Source organism: Salvia splendens, chromosome 11 (assembly GCF_004379255.2).
Source record: "Salvia splendens isolate huo1 chromosome 11, SspV2, whole genome shotgun sequence".
NCBI classification, from domain to species: domain Eukaryota; kingdom Viridiplantae; phylum Streptophyta; class Magnoliopsida; order Lamiales; family Lamiaceae; genus Salvia; species Salvia splendens.
This window is the reverse complement of record NC_056042.1, coordinates 34,109,375-34,136,363: the sequence shown is the minus strand read 5'-3', so window position 1 is coordinate 34,136,363 and position 26,989 is coordinate 34,109,375. Positions and strand designations below refer to the sequence as shown.

The following is a 26,989-nucleotide window of genomic DNA, read 5'->3' as shown; positions in this document are numbered from 1 at the left end:
CTCCACTAACAATACTTTAATTATTTTTTTATCTCTATTTTTCTCTTATTTTACCAATTTTGCATTAAAACTCGTGCCGAACCCAAAGTGCATATTCTTTGGGGAGGGAGTATATAATTGAAGCAAATAAGACTCAAAACACCATGGATATACTTTCTTGTCCCACCGCAAGTGATGGATTTCTATTGGGCACGAGATTTAAGAAATAATATATATTGAGTTAAATTGGAGAAAATAAAGTATGAGAGAGGAAAAAGTAAGAGAGATAAAGAAAGAATAAAGTAAGAAGAGGCGAATAAAGTAAGAGAGAGAATAAAGTAAGAGAGAGAATAAAGTTTTATTTTTTATTAAAAAATAAAATTGATCACTTGTGGTGAGACAACCCAAAATGAAAAGTTGATAACTTGTGGTGAGATGGATGGAGTATAATATAACACACTTTCATCCTTCACAACAAACGAGTAACCAACAATGACACATCCAAGTGGAGTCAGAGAGTAGCGAGTCCGACCGACTCCATCACCAACCCATAAGAGTCGAAAAACTCGATTAAATCCAGCCTTTGGAGCTAACACCAACAAATTCAATGTCTTCGAGTTATGTTCACTAGATCCATCGTTAACCCTCGGATATCAATTGTCGAAGTCTGCGCACCATGTGGGATGGTTTTGTGAACTTATTGCACTCAATGTTTTTCCTCAATTGCCAGAACTGACATATTGTGGGGTTTGCCCATCACTAGACAATTGGTGCTTCTTTGTCTTTAGAATTTAATTTTGCAATAAATATTTTTAACCAACCCACTATGTGTGGTCAAATCGACATTAATCATTTTTCTCACTAGTTGTGGACTTGTGAGGATGTGTTTTTGACTCTTTTGGTGAGAGAGTAGACTTTTCCTAACAATTGGGTTTTTACCGAAACAACTAGTAACATTAAGTCTTCAAATTCATGCCAAAAAAGTAATTACCAACCATCTTTATTAGTCGATAATCTTCAATTGCAAATTAGTGCTTGTAGCTTTTTTGTTGGGTCATTATGAATAGAAAAGCAAAATATTAAAAAGAAATTCAGTTACAATAATATTGTCACACACAACCACCTTAATCTAAGGAAATTAAGCTGCAATATACTTACTAAAAGTTGGCATCACTTTGCTCCGATAATTTCTTCTTTGATTATCCGCAAAGCTGTTGAAACACCATCCTGAGTAATTCAAATCATCGATAAGCAGGACCGGACGCAGAAAAATAGTTTGAGACAAATTACAAATCTTCGATAGTAAAGGGTGGAACAATTATTTTGCAGACATAGAAAAATAGTTGAGAAGAGCTAAAATTAAGAGAGACGTTTTCTTTAGTCGAAGAAGGAAACTTCATTGCAAGAGGCTAAATTAAAGCCCACTTGCTAATCCAACCAACATACTATCTCCCTATCTGAAAAATGATGTCAAATTTTCTACTCCCTCTGTCCCATTAGAAATGAAACGTTTTCCTTTTTGGTCTGTCCCATTAAAAATGAAACGTTTCTGAAAATGGAAACAATACCCTCTCTACTTTTTCTTCTCTCTTACTTTACTCTCTCTTCATTCACTCACAAAACAACACTACATAAAATCCTGTGCCGAAAAGCAAATGTTGCATATTTAATGGGACGGAGGGAGTATTTTATACTGGTTGTGAATGCAAATCCTTTAGTTGTTCGACTTTTTTCATTCAATATTAAGGATGATACGCGATTACCTCAATGGAAATTCTATCAGCAATCTCTTTTGCACGCGATTTGACCTGGGGAGACAATGCCTTATTGATTGCCTGAACGAGCACATTAGCAGCTCCTGATATGCAGCTATCATCGTCTTTATCCGGGAGCACGGAACTAGCATTGAGTGGCTCAGAGGCGACACCCAGCCAGAACATTCTCTCGGCCCAATAAAATTGATCTAGGATAAATGGACAGATAACCTGTTACAACACAGCAATGAGTTTTTAGGAGATCAAGCAACTATACTCCACAAATATCTGAAGATTATGCATTTACACATGACGAACCAAAGACTTCACAGTCAAACAAAGAACTGCCTAAAGAGGCTTCTTAGAATGGTCAGCAACGTAAAAATACGACAACAGTATCATGGTAGTTTCCTTATGTGGTAGCAAGGGAAGACGTTAATGTCTTATGAAGATCACAAAAATTCATAACCATCTCTTTCTCTAGCTGCTATACTCATTGCAAAGAAACTCGAGCAAACTTTTTTTAATGGAGTTAGCAACTTAATTACAATAATTACTCAAGCAAATTATAAAAGCCGTTGTGTAATTACAACTTGGCTAGCATAAAGAAGTCAAAATGCAAGTCCCTCCCAGTTTGCCATATAGCAAAACAAATAAAGCTCAAGTGTTAATGACAAAGTTTAGCTATTTAAAACTATTGCTTTTTATGCTTTATTTGTGTGCTTAGCAAAAGTGATCGATTGCTGATTTGAAAGTAGGACCATGTCAATGATCATAGATAGGTAGGGGGGCATAAAAACCTATGTGCACAATGATTTTGTCAGGGACCATGAACAGGTCTAACCAAGGCCATATAAGTTGCCCTTGGGAATGCCCCACGACACATAGTAAGGGGTAATTGCAAAAAAAGTCAAAACTTACCAGTTTGAAATTACGGCCACACTTTCAAGCCTTTGGAAATAAAAATATTTCTAGTTTTTGCAATTGGGCTTTCCCAAATTTAACAGCCACCGGAACGATGATGTGGACATTAGCATGGACAAAAGGATGTCTTCTACTATGCAATTCAGCACAAAATTGAAATGTACAATCCTCGAATCTGCAACTTTGTGTGCTTAATTGCACATTAAGTGACGTTGATTAATCCTTCTCTATCGGATTTTAGTCCTCACCGGCGACCATGTCATGTTTTCAGTACATGTTGACATCCACTTCATTTTTTCAGAATATTTTGAGAAGCCCCAATTGCAAACTACTCCTACTTATGTGGAGTATATAAATATTTGGTATTTATTTGCAAAAGTTTGAAAGTAAGATCCAAATTGTAACATAGTAAAGTTCATCATTTACTTTGAAACTACACACAATTATAATATACACCTACTTATGTGGGATATAGTGTTTTACATTTATGAAGTTAAGTTACAAACTAGCAGTGCTTATTTTGGGGCTTTATTAATTTCGTATCATGAGTTATAGTTCCAGGCCAAGTATATTTATTGTATTTTAAAATAAGTCATTAGTTACTAGTATTATTTGTGGTTCATTTGAAAAGTATTAGCTAAAAATATTTTACTCCTATAATTTAGTAATGTTTTTAACTTCTCAGTTAGGTGAGACTGGCATTATAAAACCACAAAGACAAGGCATAAAACAGGAGTTAAATAGACCTGAGAAACTCCAGCGTGCAGAGCAGCAGCGGTTGTCCCACTGACATAAGTGGTCATAATAAAAGATTAGAAACACTGTATACTATCAGTATTTACACAACAGTAATAAGCTTGGAAGAGAAGTAAAAATCAACCAAGAAATATCACCTTCCACCATGATGAATAACAGCAGCACATTTGGGAAATAGCAAGTTGTATGGTATTTCACTGTTTATAAGAAGAATTGATATCATCAGCTTCATAAAGCATTTAACAGCCCAAGGAAAGAATAAAAAGGAAACCAATAAAATCTGCAGGATAACAGTCATGTATATAAAGCTCTGCGAACAAAGATATAGCAGATCAACAATACCAATCTACTGTATGAAGCAAAACTCATAACAGATTCGATGTCTAGAAGTCATACAATTGAATTCATAATTCGTACCATTCAGCTAGTAGAATAACAACCAAAGCATAAAATATTCAGGCAAGCAAGAATGTCATTTTGAGGCATTGATCATTTATATTCTAGAGCATTTCTGCAAGTACTCACCCAGAAAAGCAAAACAGTCGGCCATCAAAAAGGCTTATCTGGATTTCACTAGATTGCACTTGCTCTGAAGCGGATGGTGGTCTCTGAGCAAGCATATTGATTGCAGTATCTAAAGGTCCATAGCCAGCCGAGAACAAAATGAATCTATGACTTGAAATACTTAGAACATTCCTAAGGACCCGTAAGAAAATCTGAGGACTTTGGAAGTAACCCATGCTGCAGGAAAGCAATTCATTAGAATGAAATAAATTGCCATATGTATGATAGGTGTGTACTATCAACTTAGTGAATATAATGTACAACGCATCCCAATTACCTCTCTCCGTGTACTATCAACTTAGTAAATAGTGTGTACTATCAACTTAGTAAATAGTGTGTACAGCGCATTCCAAGTACCTCTCTTGGCGATAAACAATTAATCACTATCTAAAGTCAGATTACTAATAAACAATTCATCTCTTATTTCCAGAATTTAGAAACTTTAACCGACTTAATAAAACAACCATAATAAGTCGATTGGTTACTAACAAACCCAGAAGGCACCATTTCTCGATTCTAAATAAACATAAAGAACTAAAGTCAAACACATAAAATCATGATAAGTACCTGAATTCTAACTCACTAATCGTATGTCAGTTGAGATACATAATTTCATCAGGAAAATAACATGTAAAACTTTTCTTTAAGAATTTATAGTACCAACAAATGCTATATAAAGAAGGAGGTGAACTATGCATGGCATTTTTTAACTGAATGCCACCATTTGATAATCAAGAACGGAAGAAATTGGCATCTAAGTACAGACTTACCTACCAACAGAACTAAGACTTATGAAAATAAGGTGATCTTCTGAAGAATCCAGGAAAGACTTCAATTTTGCATGACTTGGACACCAATTTTTCCCATCATTCAATTGCCTACGGGAAATCAAAGATGAGATTTCTGCACATCTGGCACAAGAGAACTGCCATTCAGCAGGTAGAAACCAAAAGCCACAAACCCGAACTGCAGATGGCCAGTAACCTATAATGGTGCAAGAATGTCATTGCATAACAATATTAACCAAGCTCCCATTCATGATAATCACTATGTTCCAGGTTTGATCTAGCCAGAAATACATTCCTCCAAATCACAGTCTTTGCATGCATCACTTTTTAGGCTCTCACATGTAGTAAATCCATATATTAGGAAACCAAAAGCATGAATATAAAGTTGAAAACGTTTTAATGACTTCTAGCTCATGGCACCTAAATAGCCAGCAATTTTGGCATCAAGATAGCTTATTAATTTGAACAGGAGGAGATGCAGATGGCCAGTAACCTATGATGGTGAAAAAATATCCAGAGACTAATACAGCAGATGAATAGAAGGCAAAGAAACTGTTATTTTGACTGCGATGAAACAACAAAAACATTTATTAGAAAATTACCAGGGCATTCAACAACTTCTTGACTAAATCCATATCTGCTAATCCAAGATGAGGAAAGAGTCAGGTAACTCTAGAGCCAACCAAATATAGGTATTTAGAAAATAATATGACAAGAGTTTTGCAAAAAAAAATGATAGTGAAACAAGAATATATCAACTCTTCAAATATCCCAATGAAGAAATAAAACGTAAAATGGGTCAACTGTTGCTTGTTGGCATATCTGCAAAAGCATATTCTCGTGTTCAAACCTGCTGAGTTGGTAAACTAAAGAAAAGCAATCAAACACCAAATATATAACATTTGTTAGTGTTATGAGCCCCTAGAAAATATGAACCGAGATCATTGGTGGAACATATATTCTTACAGCAGCAGGGGCGATGAAGGTCTATCATGCCATGCTGGTAAGTCAGTTACAGGATCCTGGTTTAGATCAGATGGATTTTGTATTAGTAAAGAAACATTAGTCTTATTTCATATATGTAGAATCGTAGATCACATATTACATAATTTACATGAGATTTTCTATGGCTCCTCTAACTACCGTAAAGGGCAGGAAGCTTAAATTCAGATCCAGGCTTCTCCACTTCCCCCAATCTTCAGTGAAAAGTGGCCACATCCAGTGGATGACATCTTCCCACCCAATCTACGATAAAAAAAAGTAGTGTAAAAGAAACAAAAATAACATAAATATTGCAGTACAAGAAAACAAAAAATATGGAAGCTAGATTTGATTGGAATTCACATTTGAAAGACTGTAAAACACATTGCCGTACAAGTATATAAAAACCATGAGGCTCAAAAAACTATGATTACATACCTTACCGGTCGGAGCTTCTCGAAGATATTTGTACAGAAGAGGAAGTTCATTCCTAAACTGGCGTTCGAAAGAAGTGGGTGCGCTAGCTTGCATAAAAGGAAAAGACAATCATAAAGTTATTGGAACTCTTCATTTTGATAAAACGAAAAAGTAGCTAAAAAGTCCAGTGTATTGTATTAACGAACAACTCATTTTATTGTCTACTCTTTCCCAAGAAAATCATCTAAGAACTTACACATGAAACCAATCATACACCTAGTAAATTTTCTAAGAAAATTCTTCTAGCCAAACAAATTTTCATTTCCATGTGAACTCCAAATATAATGGGGTAAAAATCTAAAATTCATGGTGATGGAAACTATACAAGGCCTTCATTTCTCAATGTTTAAATAGTCTAGCAATTTTTTAATGCTAGAGTTAAGTCCAAATAGAATTTTAATTCCTCCAAATGCAACAAGCATCTCAATTTTTTAATAGCCTAACATTTAAAAAATGCCCGGTTTGAATCCTAGCAAAATTCATATTCCTTCAAACCCGACATACATCTTTAATTGACTTCAACCACAAAAAAGTAAATGGTTTATAGTTTGACAAAAACTATACCTGTATGGAACAACATAAGGAGCAGCAACAACACATTGGACATGAAAAAGTTCAGCAAGACTCCAGCCTTCCTATAAATGTGCAAAGAATATGAGAACCCAAATTATAGTATAAACACATTGGTTTTCATCTTTTACTTGAACTAACTAATTTGACAGCATTATAGGTATTGCTTGTTGATCTTTCTTTTGTAATAAGAAATCACTTGGTAGAACTACGTCCTCTAACTACTACAACTTGCCAAAACTAAAGAATGCAGTGAAAACTTTTTTCATAACTATCCTTCGTTCCTGACTCTTGTTTATTATTCTTCACAGCTCATCATAAACACGACCAAAGTCCTCACTTAAAAGACGCAACAGCTATGTCCTAATTAAGTTTACCATTATTTGCAATAAATATGCCACTCAGCTAACTTCATACAAGCTATACATTGCCAACGTTTGAAGATTAGCAGTACTATTCTATATGTACATATATGTGATTAGCAAAATATAATTATTAAGAATGCACAGAACTTTGCTCAGAAGTTACCAGGGCAAAGAAATTTATGAAGATAAGATCACCATCCATTACTGGGTTCTCTCCATATATCCTTTCAACAACTGAAACACATTCTTGTCTATGTTTTCTTGTAATCTCTTCCTTCTGTCGTGGAAAAGACTCATCAATAGAGCCTGTAATATAGATCAACCATTAGGCAAGATCATATAGCACAGCATGCCAATTTAGATGACTACAATATATATAGAATGAATATGGATGTGCAAACTGTTAACATGTATGGAAACCCATATTCTTGAATTCCTACTGAAGAATGCCGCGGCAAAGAAAAAATATATACTAGGGAAAGAGACCTCCATGATCATGGTTTTGATAGAAAGACAAAGCAGGTGGTGAAGAAATTGAGAAGTATGAAATTTGCTTTGCTCCCAAGTGACCTTTCATGTTCTGCAAGCCAGAAGAATTAACAATTATGATAACACAACAAAAATGTCAATGCTAATGAGACACTATAATTCAAATCTAAAAAATGTGATGTAAGAATGATGCTTAAAAATACTTAAATTAACTCTTAATTTAACCTCAACTCTTTTATGCATACAACATATGATAGGCATGAATAGGCTTTGGACTTCACATTCCAAAAAGAATTCTGATGTGAGTCTAGCAACGGAAGGGGCATACAGCTCAGGATACAATAAAAAACTATCAAACGATTACACGCAACTCACTTAAACAACTAATTTCCAATGTAACTTGCAAGGAATTCCACAAACCTACAATGAATTACTCTCGAACCAAATTCCAAATTCCCTATTTATGAACTATGAGATCTGCAATACCTTCCTTACTCCCACCAAAAATTTTTCCAGACAAATAATGACTAGACCAACCCCCAAAATGCATGAATTCCAAGTAACTTCCAACAAAAATGTCTGCTATCCTGATCGGCACATAGAATACATTAACAATTCCAAATAAGCATTTACATAATGTATATGCACTTCATTTACAGGTTTAAACAGCAGCGACAGATTTCATCAGACTTAACTGCAACAGAAATGTATGTATATGCACTTCTTCACACGTTTAACCAGCAGCCATCAAAATTAACTGCAACAGAAGAGCAGAAATAAGCAAATTAAACTATAATCAAAAGTCCCCAACCTCATGCGCGGAATGGGTTACAAATACGACTTCGTAGTGCTTTTGATCGGAAGCGAAAGCTGAAGCAATAGCCTGAGATGGAAATCATCATAAACAATGAGCTGATTTTTACAGAAAAAAATACAAAGAAGATAACAAAATTAGAGGATTACAGCAATGGGATAAACGTCGCCCTTTGTACCAAATGCCATGAACACAGCAATTGGCTTCGTCCTCATCGTTCAGCTTCGCCGATTTTCTGCTCCAGCAACTAAATTTTTTAATGACATGAATTTTATAATATACCAAAAATTAACATGAATTAGGCGTTTGGTTGCTATGTAAGTCTAAATAAGCTATCAAAAGTGAGCCCATGTTAAATAAACTAGGCCTGCTAGGCCCGCGTGAAAAACACTTCAATCCCAACAAATAAAGCCCATCATAGCTGAATTACTATACGCAGTAGTATATCTTACTAGGGGTTGTTCGGTTTGCAAGATTAAATCTCGGGATTAAATATGTAGTATGTTTGGTTTATGAGATTGAATCCCACAACTCAATTCTAAATGGATAATAATGTGATAATTAGTCATAGTCAACCCCCTCCAACTAAAATAATCTCACCACAAATCATAGATTATATCTTGGTACTATTTTATCTAGGAAACCGAACGTCACCCTAGTATATTATTGTTGCTTGTTGGTGCTTAATTAGCTTAGTCTTTTGAAACTCTAATTAAAGTTAGTGAGATTTACACCGTCTATTTAAGGGTATAGCTTGATTTAAATGACAGTTTAGATAACAGCATAAGTGCTTGATTCTATGGGATTATATGGAGAATGTTGATGGTAGAAACTCAAGTTTTAATTCTTGTTTGTTAAGTTGTTCAAAAGCTATTATTCAAACTAATAATAGAGGCTATATATAGTAAATAAAGCTATCTCATATGTGTACGTGGTTAATACAATAAGAGTATCGTATCCCACGTAAACTAAAGTGTCAACGTAATAACCTAAGAGATAGATAGTATGGTCTCTTCTGAAAACTCTGTTTTAGAGTCGGGAAACGAGGGAACTGGCCGGTGGGGTGGTGGGAAGCCGCACTTTATGCACGGCGGCGGCAAAGGCACGACTGGATGTTGAATGGACCCAAGTTGGAGGTACTGTGCCTTGCGGTGGCGTGGAGGTTGGTGTTCAGTGAGTCGGCGAATAAGAGGAGGTGTTCGGCGATAGCAAGAAGCTAGTGTTCAGCAGGTTCCACCGATTAGAGGGGAGAGAGAAGGAAATGAAGGAATGGAGGAACGTGCCAACGTTGCGACTGTGCAGGTGAGACAATGAGCCCAACAACGAGGTGTGTGAGGCGACACTGTATTAATTTTATAGTGAGAAGAGATGAAGTGTTAATTTTATAGTGAAATGTAAGTGAAATAAAGTTATTAGAATATGAACTTTATTATTTAAAATAGTAAAAAATAAATAAAATATTTATTCATCTGACATACGAAAATAGAAAAATAGGAAGACAATTATTAGTGGAGAGATTAATAAATTTGCACGAAAATTCAAACTCCATCGCCAATTAGCGGTCTGTTTCCCGCCCACGCGGAACATATAACACTTCTCTCACACACTTCGCACCACCGTTTATCTCTCCAAACGCCGCCGGCGCCGCCGCAATGGAATCGGATGCATCCATCATCTCCAAACTCCAATCCCCATCGCCATCCGACATCCACCGCCTCTTCACGGCCTATCTCCACCCTTTCACTCCATTCCTCGCGCCTTCCGCCTCCATCGCCAAAAAGCCGGCCAAATCTTCGAAATGCAAACCCAAAATCGAGCTCCCCGCCATCCGCCCCCTCGCAAAACAGTTCATATCATTCATACACAAGGCCCTCTCTCTCATCCCCAAGCGTCTCTGCGAGTCTCCTCAAATCCCCCAAAATTCCGCCACGGAATTGTTCGACAGCTATCGCCTCTGCCTCGATTGCCTCGAAGTGATTGCTCCCGAGCTCTCTGGGAAACAGCATTCAGTTCAAGTCCAGAGGATTCGGTATGTTCATTGTTTGGAGAATTGGTGTTTGTTCGAAGAAGCGGAAGCTGAGGGTTTTGTTGTGCTGGAGAGGCTAAATGCGATTGCTGGAGGTGAATTGAAAGGCAAGTTGAGGAAATTGAAGGCGCGTTTGGTTCCTGAGTTGAAGGAGGAGGAGGAAGCGGATCGAGAACTTGCTGCTATAATTTTGGAGGTCGTTGTGACCTTAGTGAAATGTGTATCGAAGAGAAGCAGCAAAATTGAAGCTGATTACCGGAGAGTCATTTCTTTAGTGAACGAATCTGAGTCGTGTTTCAAGTATGATTTAAGCTTGCTTACGTGAACAAGTACATATCTAGCTGCATGTTTAGCTCTTGGATATCTTTTTGTTAGTTGTATGTTTTCCCTGAATTGGTATTGAATTGTTAAGATTACGAAGCTGATTAGATTTGTTTGCGCTATTTAGGATATTGGAAGCCAAGGACTATGAGAAATTCCATCATTTCTTGGAGACAAACCTTCATATAATCACTGTATTTTTAGTAGCAGAAATAAAATCATTCAGTGTGGACTTGATACGTGAGTTCTCCGCAGTCACCTTCAAGGAGTACAAGAAATCATGTGCTCATGATCAAATATACAAGGTGGGAACTCTACGGAACATAAGATCGTTAAAACTCAATGACTTCTGGTTGATCCTGTTCTGTTATTAATGTTTCCTTCTTCTTCCTTTCTTTTGGCTCAGGTTGCACTTAAGATTTGTCATTCTCTTTTCTCTCAGAGAGATGGGCTGTCCACTGACATCATACTTGATGTGTTAAAACATGTCCTAGATTTTATGGCTGCGGAATGCAAGGTAGTTTGGCATAATTGGTGCATTTACAGAACATGTATAAAATACCATGTGATGGATATATGCTTTTTCCTGACATGCTTTGAATATGTCTGTGCATGTGTTGCATGTATGAGAATCCTGTTTTATGCTACTTTATCTAATGGTTATGAGGGTTGTCTTTAAACATATTACTCCAAAATATTGTTGGTACATGAGTGACATCTCTCAACATTGAAAAGGCAGAGCCTCTGTATTTGTTACATGATACTGTAAATTCTGCCTGTATGCATGTTAAGAAACATGGTGATTTGTGCAACAAACGAGGAGGTCAAGCTTTCCAGGGCAAACACTTGAGCCATGTATAAGCAAGTCTGTCAATGGAATGTTCAAGCTAAGTGTTATTAACTTTAGCCTTTTTGTTTAATAGTCCCTTAATGTTGTCAAGACAGTATCCCACTCTGATCATGTAAAAGCCAACCAGAGAGATTGAAGGCATGACTGAATTCTCTGTATAGTTGTTTTAAGTGTTGACACTAGGACTGGTGCGGCAATTTGGATAACCCTCACCCTGAAGTTTGTTCAAACTTCTGAGCCTATAACTCTGCTCTATTTCATTTTTCCTCCGGGGAGTAGCTTTGCATAAGGGATACTTTTGATGATGTTTAGTGATCTTATTCTCTCCTTTGCTTCCTCCACAATTTGGTTACCCTTTTGGCTATATGTGTTGCTAGTACAAGTTAAGTAACTAAATATTTAAAAGTTTGAATATGCAGGACGGAGCCGAAAAATTAGCTCCAAGATTTCTGGAACTTGTGTGTTACTGTGCAAATAAATGCCAAAGTGCAACTGTTGTTTTTTGTGATCCAGTTGCTCAATATCTTTATAGATTAGCAAGGTTTTTTCACCAGGTACACTTTGCTCAAAAGTTGGGTGCTTGTCATTTATTGGACTACAATAAATCTTAACCTTATTATCCATAATTTGACAAGGGCGAATGTGTTCTTTTTCTGAAGGATTTCCTCTTCATCAGTTCTATTCTCACTCTTTACGCAAGTGGATTGTATGGAAGCTCATCAAACCAGTTGAAAGGGGAAGACTCTGGAAAATGTGGAGCTTCTCTTCAGTTTTTTCTCAATAACACAGAGAGGCTTCAACAAGTGGCTCTTTCTATTAATTGGTTGAACGATCATTTTGGTACTGCTGGCAAAGAAAAAAGTTCCTGTGAACAAGCAGTCTCACATATACCATATTGGGAAGCGCTCAAATTTTTTTGTTTGAAACTAGCGGAGTCTATTTTTGTAAATAGGAAGGAAATTTTCTCCGAGGCAGAGACTACATCCTGTTGGGAAAATTTAAGTGGCATCCACGACGCATTTCGTCAATATTGCTATATCTTCCTCAATTGTCTCAGGTACTTTATGTTATATATGCTCTATGGGAATACTTGCCCTTTTACAGACAATATACTTCTTAGCTGGGAAGTAACTTTTTTGTGCGTGACTGTATTCTTAACTTACTGAGATAGAATTGCATGGCAATGACCTTTTCTTTATGGATGCAGTGATACTGAAAGGGAGAAAGAGACATCTGGAGACAATCACAAAGTAATATCAGTTGTAGTTGTGGCAGCTCTAATGCTCTCATTCGAAACAAACCAAAACATCAAGGTCCTGATTTCATCAAAAGTAACAGAGGGTGGTTATTGTCAGCACAAATTTTATTCTGATAACTATTTTACCATCAAAATATTGAAATTTTGCATGGTGTTTGCAGGAGAGTACTCTATCAGTAAAGCATGTAATTTCTGCACAGTGGGTCCCAAATAAGAGGCTTAAGTATCTGTATGTTTCTCTGAATAACATAGCAGTAATATTGAAGAGTAAAAAGCGTCTGAAAGAGGTATTCAATAGTTTTTTCATCACTTCTCATACAGTTCGATTTTGTTTCCTAGTTTGCTGAGGCAAGTATTTGATTTCACACTAAGGAAATTTCAATTAGTATATATAACTTGAATGATTACTCTGTCATAGCATATTTTTGAATATTAATTACCAACTTAGTCATTCAACTATTGCTTTTTTAGGAGAGTTATCATGTTTGAATTTCTCAGATTTTGTTAGCTAAATTGATTACATTTTAATGTTAGTCATACTGTTCCCTAGAGATCAAATAAATACTCCCTCTGTCCCACCGAAGATGACCCACCCACTTTCCTTTTTGGCCTGTCCCAACCAAGATTACCCATTACTAAAAAATAGAAACACGTTTACCTCTACAATATTTCATCTTTCTTACTTTATTCTCTCCACTTAACACACAAAATAAATTTATATAAAATCCGGTGCCGCCCAAGGATGAGGTCATCTTCCTTGGGATGGAGGGATGGAGGGAGTAGGTCATTGCCTATAAACATGGACTTTGGTTGGTTTTGCAGTCACATGTAGTAATTATAGCACTACCTTTGAATTTTGAAGTTAAGTCATTGATTAAACTTGTGATGATAAGAATACACCATGTCTGTCAAACTTATCCAAAATTATGTGTTGAACTTGGCCAAAACGAAACAACTTTATTTTGCCACACGCATCAGATCCATTTTACTAGAAACTCAATTGATTACTAAAAATCACATCCGCCAAAACCTTATGACTAAGTTTCGGCAAACCTCCATATCTGGCAATAAAATAAAATGAATTGCTTCTTCATTTTTAGGTTGATTGCTAACTTGCTTGTGCATGTTTCATTATATTATCCCAATTTTTTGCCTCCTTAGTTTGCTACATGCCGTGGTACAAGAAATTGCTTCACATCCTGCTTTCTTCCCCACCTTCTCTATTAATAAAAATTAATAGAAGTGTGACATGTAAGGTGGAGGTAACCCTCTCAACTAGACATTTGGATAAGGAATTCAATATAAGAAAAAGTGAAATGATCAGTTGATTATGTGGAATAAGTCAGGCATATCTAGTCTAGAAGTCCATTTGCCATTTGGGAAGTCAAAAGAGTAGCTTTTTAAAATTTAATATTCACACACACACTGGATGATCACTAGAGTGCACCCATTAGTGACTTTACCAATGTCAGGGATCTTTTCTTGAAAGTTGAAACAATAGAAATGTACTTACCAGAACACTAGTTTTGTTTTATGCTTGTCAGGAAAAATATTTATATTTCCTGCTTAATCATAATACCACTTAATCTGTTATTGGATACAAAGATCATGAAACATGCAGTTTGCTTATGTATCCTGAGTATTCGCTAACAACATGCCATATTCTTTTGCAGGCTTTTAAAGCTTTAAAAATGTGCTGTAAAGCTTTATGGAATCATATTGTAGATCTTTGTAAAATAGAGATGACCAAATCACAAGTGTCTGTGGATTACATGTCTGAAAAGTCTATTCCAGATCTTGTCATGGAGGCATCTGATAAAGTTGCTTTTCTACTGCAACTTAATGAAGAATGCAATTTCAAGGTCAATGGGATAATTAGAGAAAGTATTATATGCTGGTCCAATTCAGAGAATCTGATTGCAACACTACCAGCTCCTTTGTCTTTGATAAAGGAATGGGTAAAGGTAACAATTTTCTTTTCATTGCCTGCTTTAGCATTATTTGGAAGACAACTTGATCTGATTTTGACATGACTCCCAGATACAATATAAACTGTTGGACGACAACGAGCATGGAGTAATGCTGTATCCATTGCTTTCATCTTCTAAAGAGATATCTAAAAGGGCACTTGGAAAATTATTGGAAGAGGTTTCTTTCTACCCTCTTACCCCCAGACATACACGTGCTAGGTCTTAATCCACTGTAATATGTACCTTGAAATCGTCCTCTTCTATTCACATCTCTTTTGTGGAATATGTAGGAGCTTTTTGCATACAATGAAAAGAGCTACTTGAATCCAAGATACAGTCTCAAAATGAAAATGAAAGTAATCAATGTCCTTTTGGAAGAGATTTATGTCACAAATGAAAGTACTGTGGAGAAATGCAGAGTTCTTATTCAAAAGGCAAAATCACTAAGAGCTCTAGGATTAGAACAACTAGATAAGGGCATCCAGTGTTTATCCGATGCAGTTTCAACATTGGTGAGCTATATGCTACAGTCTTGTTGTTCATTGTTTATTTGATTCCTTATAATGTTTATCTGTTGACAAGAACTTCTTTAATGACAGAAGTTAACATATGTCTCAAGAAGAAGATGCAGTTCACAGGCTGATAGTCTCCTTATACATGCTTACCTTTTGCGTGCTCTTTATACCCACGAGGCAGCACCGCAGTCAATGTTTTTATCACCTGGAAGGCTAGTCTAATATATCATACAAATAACCACTGCAATGTTATACGAGTAGATGACTAGTAGATGATTGAAAATGGTTGTCCTAATGTTGATATTTTACTGCCTTTGGTTTGACAGTGGTTTTCTTGATGACATTCATGATGCATTGAATCTCTGCCTCCACCCAGATCATTGCCATGAAGATGAACAATATGAAGACATGCTGTATTTATGGTATCAACTCATTGATTTGCTATCGATACAGGTTAAATTTACTTGATATGTTTATGTGTGCGCTCATGTTGATGAGGTTTTTGATCGGTTTATTGTATTGTGACTCTCTTCTACGTTTCCTGCTCCAGGGTTACTTAGAAATTCACCCCAGGTTGTATGATGTCGTGATCAAGTTGTTTAACAAGAAGAACATTCAGTTCGCAAAAACACTGGCTGAGCTCTGGAAAAATAAGAGGCTTAGTCATGCTCTCTGTGCTTCACCTGTAAATCATATGTTTATAAGCACATTCTCTAAGCATCAGAGTCAACTTTGTAACTCTTCCATATTTTGGACCAAGTGTATGGAGGAGCTGAAGCCTCTTGTTGTCGGTTTCCATCACATCAATAGTGAGATCAAGCAAGCAGCTTCTGATCTCATTTCCAGTGTAAGCTCCTTTAGTAAATCAATGATCATCTGTTTTACACAAGCTTAACAATATTTTCTGTTTTTATCCCTTTTGATTTTCTTAGGTTCCAATAACCAGTTGTGCGAGCTTTCTTTCATCAAATCTATACTATGACTTGTCTGCAAGATTGATATCAAGCGGACAAATGATTGAGGTAACTCAAAATTAAGTTACTTCTTCCATTATTGAGTATTTCTTATGTCCTTTTACCTTCTCACATTAAGTGTGTTCTGTTCTGGGGGGGGGGGGTGATCTGCATAAGAAAGGCCATGTCAAATTTACTCTGCAGGGCTGCATGTTTAAAAAGTACACTTCAAGTTGTTTTCTTGTTTCAATTTTTTGATCCTTTGTTTGTGAGAAAATTAGGTTCAACCTACACATTTTCCTTTAACAAAGTGTGTAACATACTATAGGCTCTTACATATGCAAAAGAAGCCCACCGCTTACGTAGTAAACTCTTACAACAAAAATTTGAATACTCAGTGGAGAAAGTGGTGGAGACATTTGATATGAAAGGCGAGCTCATTGACAAGATACACTACAGTGTTCAGACCTTCAAAGTTAATGATTTTGTGGTGACAAAAGGTTCTTGTGATTATGAAGGCTCTGTCCTTACTCCTTGGAATGTGCTCAGTTGTTATCTTGAAAGCATATTACAGGTATTCACGTATCTATCATATTTGAAGCTTCTTTATGAAGTTACTTTGTGTAATTGATTATTTCGTATATTATCTTTTTGTGTAGGTTGGATTTGTTCAAGAGACTCTTGGAAATGTCTCTGAGGCTGAAATGCTTTTACAGTGGGGTAGAAATGTGGCCCAGTTTCAGAATTTGCCACTTTTTGAAGTTTCTTTTTCTTGTCTGTTGGGTATGTCCTTTGATGTGCTATAATCCCTGTTCTTTCACTTATCTAAATGGTCACATGATTGTGTGGGCATCTTACTCTATGCTTATTATATATTTTAATCAGGAAAGCTATACCGCAAACAAAAGCTTTGGAGCTTATCTGAAAAAGAATTGTCCTGTGCAAAGAAAGGACTAGCAGATAATCTTAATAACATCTCCTGCAAAAAATGTTTATGCATGTGGGAAATATCCATTAATCAGCAAATTGGCGATTTAATCTTGAGCAGTTCTTGCTGTAGTGAAGAGCCTCCCTCTCCAAAGACATTGTCTAGTGCCAAAATATTGTATAAATTAGCACTAGACAAGCTAAATCTTTCTGACTGGGGGACTTTGTACTCTACTTCTGAAGAATCTCTTGCAAATGATAAATGTGAAAGCAAAGTTGAAGCGAGAAGATCTAAAAGGACAAAAAAAGAAGCAAAACCTGCTTCTCAGAAACAGGACACTGTGTGTCGCCATAGTCGTAGGATTACTCGGTCTGTCCATCGCTCTTTAGTTGAAACCCATGAAATTGAACCAGCGGCAAAAGAAACAGGTCCCTCTTCTGGTTCAGCCAATGAGTATCTGATGGGTGTTGACTCTAAAAGCTTTTCTGCTGATCTTCAAAGTGAAATCAGATCTCTTTGCAGCAAAATGAAATGCTGGCAGTGTCTTCACGTTGAAGCTGGTGAATGCTGCAATCTAAGCATATTTGTATTCATGAACTGGGAGCTTGTTCACAGAAAGCTTTCTTTAAGATTACTTATGAGCATAGGTATCATCAGATCCTTTATAGTCTCTTTTATGTCCAAAGGTCTTGCCTGCTATGTTTTTTGCTTTTATTATACAGCAGCATTTATTCTGAATTTCTTACTTGACCACATGCATTTTCCAGGAAAATTTTCTGGCATGATTGGCTATGTTCATGAAGCGCATGAAATTCTGTTGCAAAGTTTATCAGTTCTCTTCAGTAGAAATTGTTCGAAGCATTCTTCAGATTCTCTTCCTTTTCTGATTGAGTCGGTTGGGAAGTATTATCCTGAAGATGCATTGGCTGTTGAACGTGCAACCCTCCTTTACTTTATTTGCTGGTTCGCTGTAAAAAGTAACTGTTACCAGTCTACCAGGTATTTAGAAACTGTTATCCATCTGATTTTAAAAGGTCTTAGATCACCGATGTGGGACAGAATACTAATATTCTTAACAAGACTTATTTACAATTCTTGTAATACCAAATCTTGCTATGAAATGCATTCCATATATCTTTGTTATTTTGGTTTTGATCAATTCCAACAAGTTTTTATTTTGAAATGGTAACACTTTGAGCAAACGAGGGTGATGTCTGAATTATATCTCCGCATTGATTTGTCCTAAATTTATTTTAAGATCACTTTTCTATCTCAAATGATGACAATTTTTGGCTTCTCATGCTCTTGGACTTTACTGTTTCAGCATTCCGTCATCAAACAGAAACTTCTGCTGTGAGCTTTCTAGGATTGGCACAGTAAGGGTGCAATCCTTGCTGAAGTTGTCCTTTATACTGTGTCGTGATGTTCCTGTACTTCTCCAAAAAGTAAGTCACTGCGCACTTTTGTTTTCCATTGAGAAAAAGTAAGGACAATAATCGATTTGCACAATTTAGTTAGAGTTTTTCTTTTCTATTTTTTAAATAATGTTGGATGCACGTTAGATTATTAAGGAATGATTATACCTGAATAAATCAAATAGCATCCAAAATTTTAGTGGATGTAGATAACTCAAAGGAGTTTGGTGTGTTAGACTTATCATCTAGTAAGTCATAGTGCACTTTGTTCCATTGTTATTCTAAATTTTTCCTTGTCAATTGACAAGGCAACATTTTCTTTTCCTCTAAGACTAATAAGTGGTCGGACCTCTTCATCCCCACCTAAATAGTGATCTAATTGGTGATGACTGGGACCTCATCCGTGCTACAGGTCTCCAGGTTGCTTGCAGTCATATATGTGCTTTCAACCTCATTGGAGCAATTTTCTTTATCTTCAAATGAACAAGGTTCTGAAAGTCAGTGGGCTTCTTTCTTCCATCAAGCTTCACTTGGCACTCAACTTAACCAACAATTATTATCTGGGATAATGCAGAAGAAACAAAATCAAAGTGCTGGAGTTTCTGAGGTAATCGATCTTGTCTTCTAATAGAGCTGGTTTTTGGCATATGCACTTGTTTATCATAATTTGTGTGTCAAGGGGTTGTTATTGGTTACACCACATGTATTTATGTATTAACAAAGCATTGCTCAATCATTTCTTATTTGTCTGGTGATCAGGATCTAGACTCTGTTTTAGACATTCTGGATTTTCCTCATTCCCTCAGGTAGTGTAAATAAATAAGCGTTAATAATCAGTGCTTAAAATACTCAGAATATTTGTTTCTTTAACCAGTACCTTTTTCAGGTGTGGGCCTGAGTCTTGCGAGGACCTGGAAGAATTTGTGTTAGATTTTTTTCAGGGCCTTCCATCAACTCCAGTCATCTGCATTAGCTTGGTTGCAGGTGCTGATGCTAGTTTGCTTAAAGACCTCCTGCATTGCTCTCCAAAAGTTCAAGCATGGATTCTGTTATCCCATTTGAGTTCGGATAACCAACATGTTGTACTTCTTCCCGTGCATGAAATTTTGAAAGGTAATTTGATTTAGAAGACACTGCAAACATGAAGTGTCTTGTAAGAATTTACAGCCATCTTTAGTTCTTCTGTTGAGCTTACCCTTTTTCATTCTTTTAGAAGAAGCTTCAGATGAGGAATCTGGTTCCAGCTCAATTATCTACAACTGCAAAGATTTTGTAAAGCAGTGGCAATGTCCTTGGATCTCCTCTGTGATAGATGACATAGCCCCACTATTTAGACATGTACTGGAAGGAAATTACTATTCCTCCTCAGAGTATTTCCTGGAATCTATTAGAGAAAACACATCTCTGTGGTGGACACAGAGGAACAGACTTAATGAATGCCTCTGCAGATTTTTGCAGTAAGTTCTTTAAGTATATTAAATATATTATCACTATGAAATCTCTGTTTTTACTGCAAAACAATGTTTTCCACTCTTAATAGTTGAGTTAAACTAAATGAAAACTGCAGCCTCAATGGATTTTGTTTCCTGCTTTTCCTTAATTGTGAATAAGTTCTATTGGATTACTGATACAGTTAACATAATTTTATGATAACAGAATCGTTTTTTATCCTCAAAAACCATTAGTAACATGCCAAAATTTATGTGTATCAGAGATGTGGAGGACTCGTGGCTTGGTACTTGGAAATATTTGCTTCTGGGGATGTGGCCAAGCTGCAACCATCTGGACTCTATAAAGAAAAGCCTTTCCCAAGATGAGATGGATCTTTTGCAGCATGTTGTAACAAAAAAATGCTATGTTGGTCTGACGTCCGAGGAAACCTCTATGTTATTGTTCAACAGCATGCTTGAAATGTCTGATAGTGTTGACCAGGCTGAATGCATCAGTGGAAAGCCAATTATCTTGGTTTTAGACACTGAGGTGCAGGTGCGTCGTTGGTTTACCAGTTTCATACGTGTTAGCTTTTTCGAGGTCTTTATTGTTGTTTCAAAATGTCACGATGATCATCATGTGTGTTCTTAAACTTTCTGTTCTGCTAAATGAAGATCTAAACCTTTCCCTTGCTTTTTTTTTCTTATACATAATCTTAAAATCTGACATGTTAAATATGACATTTTCTGCAGATGCTTCCATGGGAGTGTCTTCCAATATTGAGAAATCAGGAGGTTTATCGAATGCCTTCCATTGGTAGCATATTTGCAACACTTGACAGACACTGCGAAAACCAAAAACCATTAGAGTTGAGTGATCCGGTTTTTCCTCTAATAGATCCCCTTGATTCATATTATTTGTTGAACCCGGATGGCGATCTAAGCAGAACACAGGTCGAATTTGAGAGTTGGTTCAAAAATCAAGATATAATAGAGGTAACTTGCTATTCAAAGTTTTTTAATTTCAAATTTCCTGTGCCATTACTCTTTCTACTAAGTTCACTTTCAATAAACTTGCTATACAGGGAAAAATTGGAACTGTGCCCACAGTCGAGGAACTCTCTCTCGCCTTAAAAGACCACGACCTCTTCATCTATTTCGGTCATGGAAGTGGTATACCCAAGAAAACGAATATCTCTTTGTCTCCATAGCTACCACCCCAGCAATTCTCTCACAATATGATTTTGATCATCGCCTTTTTCAGGCACACAATATATCCCCGGGCACGAGATTCAGAAACTGGATGGTTGCGCTGCCACTCTACTTCTCGGATGCAGCAGCGGCTCCCTTTATCTGAGAGGATCATACATGCCTCACGGGGCACCCCTCTCTTACATACTGGCAGGCTCTCCTGTCATTGTAGCTAATCTGTGGGAGGTTACGGACAAAGACATCGACAGGTTTGGGAAGGCAATGCTGAATGCGTGGTTGAGGGAGCGATCAACAGCTTCGTCTGAGTGTGCCCGATGCGTGCCCACAAAATGTATTCATAGACCAAGGATTGCTTCGTTTATGGCTCAAGCTCGAGATGCTTGCAATCTTGGCTTTCTCATTGGAGCATCACCAGTTTGTTATGGTGTTCCCACAGGAATCATTAAAAGAAAAGGCAAAAATAGATAGAATATTTAATTTAATGAATCTCTATTTCTATAAAAATGTTTTGTATATATCTCACTTCCTATGTGTACATATTCACAGGCACACTCATGAATAGGTGGAAATTTATTGAAGAAGTTAAGTGATTGATAGAGATGGTATATCAGCAGATTATTATTAGTATTGAATATTTATTTTTCTTTACTAGTTGTTTACAGTATTTTTTTTAAAGCAGTTTGTTTATATTTTCTTTTTCAGTCACGTCTCATTTACTATGTTATTATTTTTGATAAATAAGTGTCAGATTACACTAATTTCTCTTACTCATTTTATTACTATTAAAACATATTCCATTAATTTTTTCTTCCTCTTTTACTTTACATAAAAAAATTAGTTGAATCAAAGTGAGCCAATTAATTATGGGCAAAGAAAATGTTAAATTGTGATTTCAAATTATAAAAGTTAAAAGTAATCAATTACTCCGTCAGTTTGAGTTAATTTTATTTTGGCAAAATCCAACGCCTTTAATCTCTGCTACATTAACTAAAATAGAATAAATATGGGAGAGATAGAGCCGAGAGGAGTGCCTTTGTTGTGAATGTAAGTACACATGTTTTTATAGCGTTTGGATTTATAAGAGAAAGAAGGGAGCTAGTGAATATTTGGATTTCCAAATATTTACAATTAATTTATGTGCAATATAAATAGACAATTAATTACAGTAAAAAGAAAAGCAGTCGAATCACTTCAAATGAAACGAAGAGAGAGGCATGTAGAAATTACATTCTTCTTTGAAGTAAATACTCACGAGTGAGTGAATAATCAATCAACATGACAAAACAAATAAATCATGAATTACAAAGTAAATTACACGATGCATGTTTCTTCATCCATATTCCTGAGCTATCCTATAATAGTATCTTACAACTCATGAATTCAATGGATCATCGCAAAATAGAAAATGTGCATTGCAAATGTTTAAAGGTTTTACAGCTATCTCATACCTTGATTCATCTCTCTATTCCTTCTCCTCCGTCCCGACCGCCCCAAAATGACTCTACCTTGGCGACGCAGACGCCCCATCAGAGACGTACCACCGTTCCCAATCACATCGTCGTTTTCACTGTCTTCATCAGAATACTCGAAACCATTCATCGTGTTGTCACGATTCAATCTCACGGATCCTCTGTCGATTGCAGTGGTGGGGTTGGCGTCCCTCTCTTGTCGCCTATTCGATCCGACATTGCCTGCAGAACCAAAGGCCTGCAGAAAGAGAAACATAGACATCAAATTCCGATTAACGCCAACTTCAATGCCCTCGTTCCGCTCCATGGCATTTATATCGAAGCCTTCCTCTTCATCTGAATCCAACTCATATTGACCTCCTTCTATCACATAGTCACCAAAAAACACTGCCCCGGGCATTGATGTTCTTATGGTGCTCATCACGTCATCCCTCTCCCGGTCACGCTCCATCCTCCTCCATTTCTGTTCTAGAGTGGGATCCACTTCTCTTGGCTTTGCAGATGGATGGTCCGCCCTCACATGTTTCCGCAGCTCTTTGAATGTCCCAACGAATGAACAGTTTTCCTGCATGCAGCTCCGTTTCGTAGCATTGAGCTGTTCTCGCGCAGGCTGTACTACAGTCCAGCCTTTCACCTGGCCCCGGCAAAGGGGACATGCAACCTCTGCAGCACCCCCATTGGCCGCAGTCTGACCAGAAAATGGACCAATAACTTGGCTATCAAGTAAACCGTGAACCGGACCGATGTCAGATGGCACTGCTTTTGCATAAGCCTTTTTGTATTGGTCCAGGCAGTTCGAATAGCGGAAACTGGTGCCACACATGTAAGGACGGCATCCCTTGTCATGGGAGGAGCACAAGAGAAGAACGGCATTGTGAGGACACTCCATGCAGACTGAGCATGTGGCGTCTTCCCAGTCCTTTTTTATTACCTTGGAGCAAGTGTCCTTTTCTTTGTGTGATGGAAGGGGGTATGGCGATGGCCTGCACTGACGTGAAGCAATCCTGCGTCGACCTCTTGTACCCTTTGCCATTTCCTAAACAACACCCACACAACATAGAAATCTTAACAAACACGATAGATTTTGCAAAAGCATCCATTATTAAGTCAAAGGCAGCTGGGCATGAAACGTTGGAACTACAGCAGGTCATGTATAAACATAATCAGTTCAACAGCTCAAAATACATGGATACTTATACTATATAGTTTACTCTTCTCACCTCATCAAAAATGGAGTTTACAAGCTAGCATATACATAGGTTAAAGATTAAATCAGCTCACTATAGTGCCATTACCTTGGCTCACTCCCCAAAATGAATCTGCTAAATTGTGTTAGATTCCTCCCCATGGCTCACCCCAAACAAAAAATAGAGCAAACTAGATGCAGCAATTGCCAACAAAAACTTGCATGAGGAAAAGTGGAAATATAAACTTGTGAAAATATCCAACCAACATAACATGCCAATCACGGGAATGCAAATTAACCACAAAAACACCACTTCCAAAAGACAATTTCCTAACTTCCAACTCAACATCAAAAAGTAAAAGGTACTACTAATCTTCCATAATCAAATCAAGCAAAAGACTATTTCTTATAACTTCCTTGGCATCAGTGTGCAAAATCAATTTATAGAAAATGCACGTATGTCCAAAAAGTCAAGAAATAAAATATCATTCTCATAATTTACTTTGATCAGCCTATACAGGACAAAAGACCAAAATTTGAAGGTCACAAAAGCACATCTTGTAAATACATTAGTTGAAAGAAGGGGATGATATCACCATTCACCACCAAAGGCCATTGCTTTTAATTCAAGCTAACATAAGTCAATAGAATCTTTTCAAACACTAAAAATAATTTTTCCAACAACATAAACACAAAATTCACAATCCAATTTCATCCGACCAGATGTTACACTGTTGAAAAAACACATTTGTTATAGAATAATATCAGAACACAATACTCGATGACCACAATTCAATTCAACTGACAAAGCAGTGAGTCGGGGAGCAATTCGAATATTGCATAAAACACCAAAACTCTACACCAGAATTCAGCCACAAAAGATAAAAACAAACCCACCTCGTTATCAACAAAGCAAATCAGGATCTTAGTTGAAGAATTATGATGAAGACCAAAATGCACATCCACTATATTTATATACACGCAAAAACAAATTCGACCTTTATAAAATAAAATCACGATTCAGATTCACATATACATACATATACACACACAAACGATATTTTATGAAAGAGATATTCGAATAACATGCTAACTAGATACCTAAACAACGAAGCAACGTGCCACGAGCTGAATCACGCGAGGCGACAGATAAGCTTATCAATTAATTTTCACCCAATTTCACAGAAGCTCAACTCAATCGATCGAAATCGATCACTATCAATAAATTAGTGCTAGATTGGAAAATTCCTATAAACTAATACAGAAAAAGCCAGCAAACAATAATATTTAAATCAGTTCACCAAAACACATGCGCCTCGCCGATTTAACCATCAATTAGAATCTCAAATTCCGCAATTAGTCATGACTGGAGGTGCAAAATAAAAAAAATGATAAAATTAACCGGAAATGCTCACCGAATAATTTGCTGGTAGGTTCTTTGATTTCTGAAGGAAACAAAAATTGAGATACGAAAAAGTGATTAGGGCTGAGAGAGAGAGAAAGTGGAGTAGAAAAACATGGGAATTGGAGAGGTCGTGGGGAAATCAGAGAGCGGCCATTTTCGAAAATTTCCAATTACTGCTAGAAAATGTGAAGCACCAAAACAAGTGGAGTAGTAATTTACAGAAATGGGATGAAAACATTTTGTTTTTATGGGAAAGCAGATTTACATGTAATAATGTTAATTTTCCTAACAAAATAAAAGAAAAATAGTGAAGTAAATAAGGCTCTGTTTGGCTAACTTGAAACAGAAGCAGGTGTTTGTGCCTGTGAGTGACTAAAGTGACTGATTCGCATCTTTACTTTATTCTAACTTTTGTACCTAAAAATTATTCTTAGATCCAAACTTGATATTTTTGAAAAGAAAAGAATACGCGCTAAATTAATGGATATTGGATATTGTGTCGTACTATTAGGTTTGTGTTGTCATGTATTATGTTAATACGGATGGGATTATATTGCTAACGAGTAAGAATACACACGAAATTAATGGATACAGTATCATACTATTAGGTTTGTGTCGCCATGTATTATGTTAATACCGATAAGATTATGTTGCTAACGAGTACGAGTCCGTCAAAGTCGTTTCTAGATTTAAATGTAGCAGGTCGGACTCATATTCAGATAGAGAGCTTTTTTAACACGTGGTGCATATTAGACATTGATTGATTAAGTTGTTATTCTGTTTTGTAATAATTCAACTCGCACGGTCTGCATATTCTACATATGATTATATTCTAGTGATTATATTTGAGTCAACAAATAATTGAATCATTATTTTATAGAGAGGTGAAGTGTTACTTTTTATGAAACTAGAGTAAATTAGTGTGAATTTCTTTTTAATTTATGCAATTTTTGCCTACAATAATAATTTCTAATTATTTGTTTTTAATTTCTAACCTATACTAATGTGTAGTAATACACATAATACAAACTTAATGGATAAATTTTCTACACAAATATTTGTATCAAAACATGATTAGCTCAAGTAAAAATATGACATAAATGATACTCCTATTTATATCACATTTCATTTTTTTGGTTGAAATTTGTCTTGTAATTTTAAATATGAAGTGACAACAGGCGATAATGTTTTAGGAAATAGTCAATTGTTCGAAACGACATAATTTTATACTTCATATTTGATTGTCACATTATTTTTTATTTTAAACAATCAATTATTCCTAAAAATAAAAGAAAATATTCGAATAAAAAAGGCAGTGTTTGGAAGCTCATGCAAGAGGGGAGAGGAGAGAGTCATTTGTACGCCACTCTTTCCATTACTAAAAATGAGCGGTTACACGCGAGAGAGAGAAGACACATTGCACGCGCTTGATAGAAAAATGACAGTAACTAATGAGTTGAGAAAATGTTGTGCACGCTCCGAGCTGTGAGAGTGGGATGGAGTAACGACGAAAGCAATTACTAATATTTTAATACTCCTTATTTTAATGCGTAGGCGTGACTTAACAATTTTACAGTTGATGTCCTTTAA

The 26,989-nt window shown here is 36.4% G+C and overlaps 3 protein-coding genes across 9 annotated transcripts; 1 reads left to right on the top strand and 2 right to left on the bottom strand.

Annotated features, from left to right (window-relative positions):
- Nucleotides 1–389: 389 nt before the first annotated feature.
- LOC121755085 (sterol 3-beta-glucosyltransferase-like) lies at nucleotides 390–8,752 on the bottom strand. 4 transcript variants are annotated; one of them, XM_042150372.1, is made up of 16 exons: nucleotides 8,611–8,752; nucleotides 8,459–8,530; nucleotides 7,645–7,738; nucleotides 7,322–7,464; nucleotides 6,788–6,858; nucleotides 6,185–6,266; nucleotides 5,909–6,010; nucleotides 5,732–5,787; nucleotides 5,368–5,402; nucleotides 4,748–4,961; nucleotides 3,939–4,154; nucleotides 3,551–3,610; nucleotides 3,404–3,443; nucleotides 1,743–1,964; nucleotides 1,138–1,206; nucleotides 390–646 (listed from the first exon to the last, which is right to left on the bottom strand). In XM_042150372.1, the coding sequence occupies exons 1-15, from the start codon at nucleotides 8,674–8,676 to the stop codon at nucleotides 1,150–1,152; spliced, it is 1,530 nt and encodes a 509-aa protein (XP_042006306.1). In that variant the 5' UTR covers nucleotides 8,677–8,752; the 3' UTR covers nucleotides 390–646; nucleotides 1,138–1,149. The 4 variants fall into 4 exon arrangements, with proteins under 4 accessions (XP_042006306.1, XP_042006308.1, XP_042006305.1 ...); XM_042150374.1 differs by lacking the exon at nucleotides 390–646 and adding an exon at nucleotides 8,343–8,404 and having other exon boundaries at nucleotides 1,042–1,206; nucleotides 8,489–8,530; nucleotides 8,611–8,698; XM_042150371.1 differs by lacking the exon at nucleotides 390–646 and having other exon boundaries at nucleotides 1,042–1,206.
- A 1,284-nt stretch (nucleotides 8,753–10,036) lies between these two features.
- Nucleotides 10,037–21,987, top strand: LOC121753928 (separase-like). Of its 3 annotated transcripts, none has more exons than XM_042149222.1 (27): nucleotides 10,037–10,787; nucleotides 10,936–11,113; nucleotides 11,215–11,325; nucleotides 12,078–12,212; nucleotides 12,318–12,715; nucleotides 12,866–12,971; nucleotides 13,078–13,203; nucleotides 14,590–14,880; nucleotides 14,957–15,064; nucleotides 15,177–15,398; nucleotides 15,489–15,613; nucleotides 15,728–15,854; nucleotides 15,952–16,248; nucleotides 16,334–16,423; nucleotides 16,683–16,928; nucleotides 17,014–17,137; nucleotides 17,240–17,929; nucleotides 18,050–18,281; nucleotides 18,607–18,727; nucleotides 19,110–19,304; nucleotides 19,457–19,503; nucleotides 19,584–19,810; nucleotides 19,911–20,154; nucleotides 20,410–20,683; nucleotides 20,881–21,123; nucleotides 21,213–21,300; nucleotides 21,392–21,987. In XM_042149222.1, the coding sequence occupies exons 1-27, from the start codon at nucleotides 10,114–10,116 to the stop codon at nucleotides 21,805–21,807; spliced, it is 6,135 nt and encodes a 2,044-aa protein (XP_042005156.1). In that variant the 5' UTR covers nucleotides 10,037–10,113; the 3' UTR covers nucleotides 21,808–21,987. The 3 variants fall into 3 exon arrangements, with proteins under 3 accessions (XP_042005156.1, XP_042005157.1, XP_042005155.1); XM_042149223.1 differs by having other exon boundaries at nucleotides 15,486–15,613; nucleotides 19,914–20,154; XM_042149221.1 differs by having other exon boundaries at nucleotides 15,486–15,613.
- Nucleotides 21,988–22,615: 628 nt separating this feature from the next.
- Nucleotides 22,616–25,727, bottom strand: LOC121754170. 2 transcript variants are annotated; one of them, XM_042149520.1, is made up of 2 exons: nucleotides 25,410–25,727; nucleotides 22,616–23,844 (listed from the first exon to the last, which is right to left on the bottom strand). In XM_042149520.1, exon 2 carries the CDS (start codon nucleotides 23,839–23,841, stop codon nucleotides 22,777–22,779), a length of 1,065 nt encoding a protein of 354 aa, XP_042005454.1. In that variant the 5' UTR covers nucleotides 23,842–23,844; nucleotides 25,410–25,727; the 3' UTR covers nucleotides 22,616–22,776. The 2 variants fall into 2 exon arrangements, with proteins under 2 accessions (XP_042005454.1, XP_042005455.1); XM_042149521.1 differs by lacking the exon at nucleotides 25,410–25,727 and adding an exon at nucleotides 24,104–25,365.
- Nucleotides 25,728–26,989: the final 1,262 nt, after the last annotated feature.

Bases quoted from the DNA above. Each gene is read 5' to 3' on its own strand.
- LOC121755085 (XM_042150372.1), bottom strand. From the start codon at position 8,676: ATGAGGACGAAGCCAATTGCTGTGTTCATGGCATTTGGTACAAAGGGC. The intron at 5,403-5,731 runs GTAAGAATATAT...TTGGATTAGCAG, and splicing joins CCTTCATCGCCCCTGCTGCT to ATATGGATTTAGTCAAGAAG. The intron at 1,207-1,742 runs GTAATCGCGTAT...TGAATTACTCAG, and splicing joins CTGATAGAATTTCCATTGAG to GATGGTGTTTCAACAGCTTT.
- LOC121753928 (XM_042149221.1), top strand. From the start codon at position 10,114: ATGGAATCGGATGCATCCATCATCTCCAAACTCCAATCCCCATCGCCA. The intron at 11,114-11,214 runs GTGGGAACTCTA...CTTTTGGCTCAG, and splicing joins CTCATGATCAAATATACAAG to GTTGCACTTAAGATTTGTCA. The intron at 12,213-12,317 runs GTACACTTTGCT...CTTTTTCTGAAG, and splicing joins TAGCAAGGTTTTTTCACCAG to GATTTCCTCTTCATCAGTTC.
- LOC121754170 (XM_042149520.1), bottom strand. From the start codon at position 23,841: ATGGCAAAGGGTACAAGAGGTCGACGCAGGATTGCTTCACGTCAGTGC.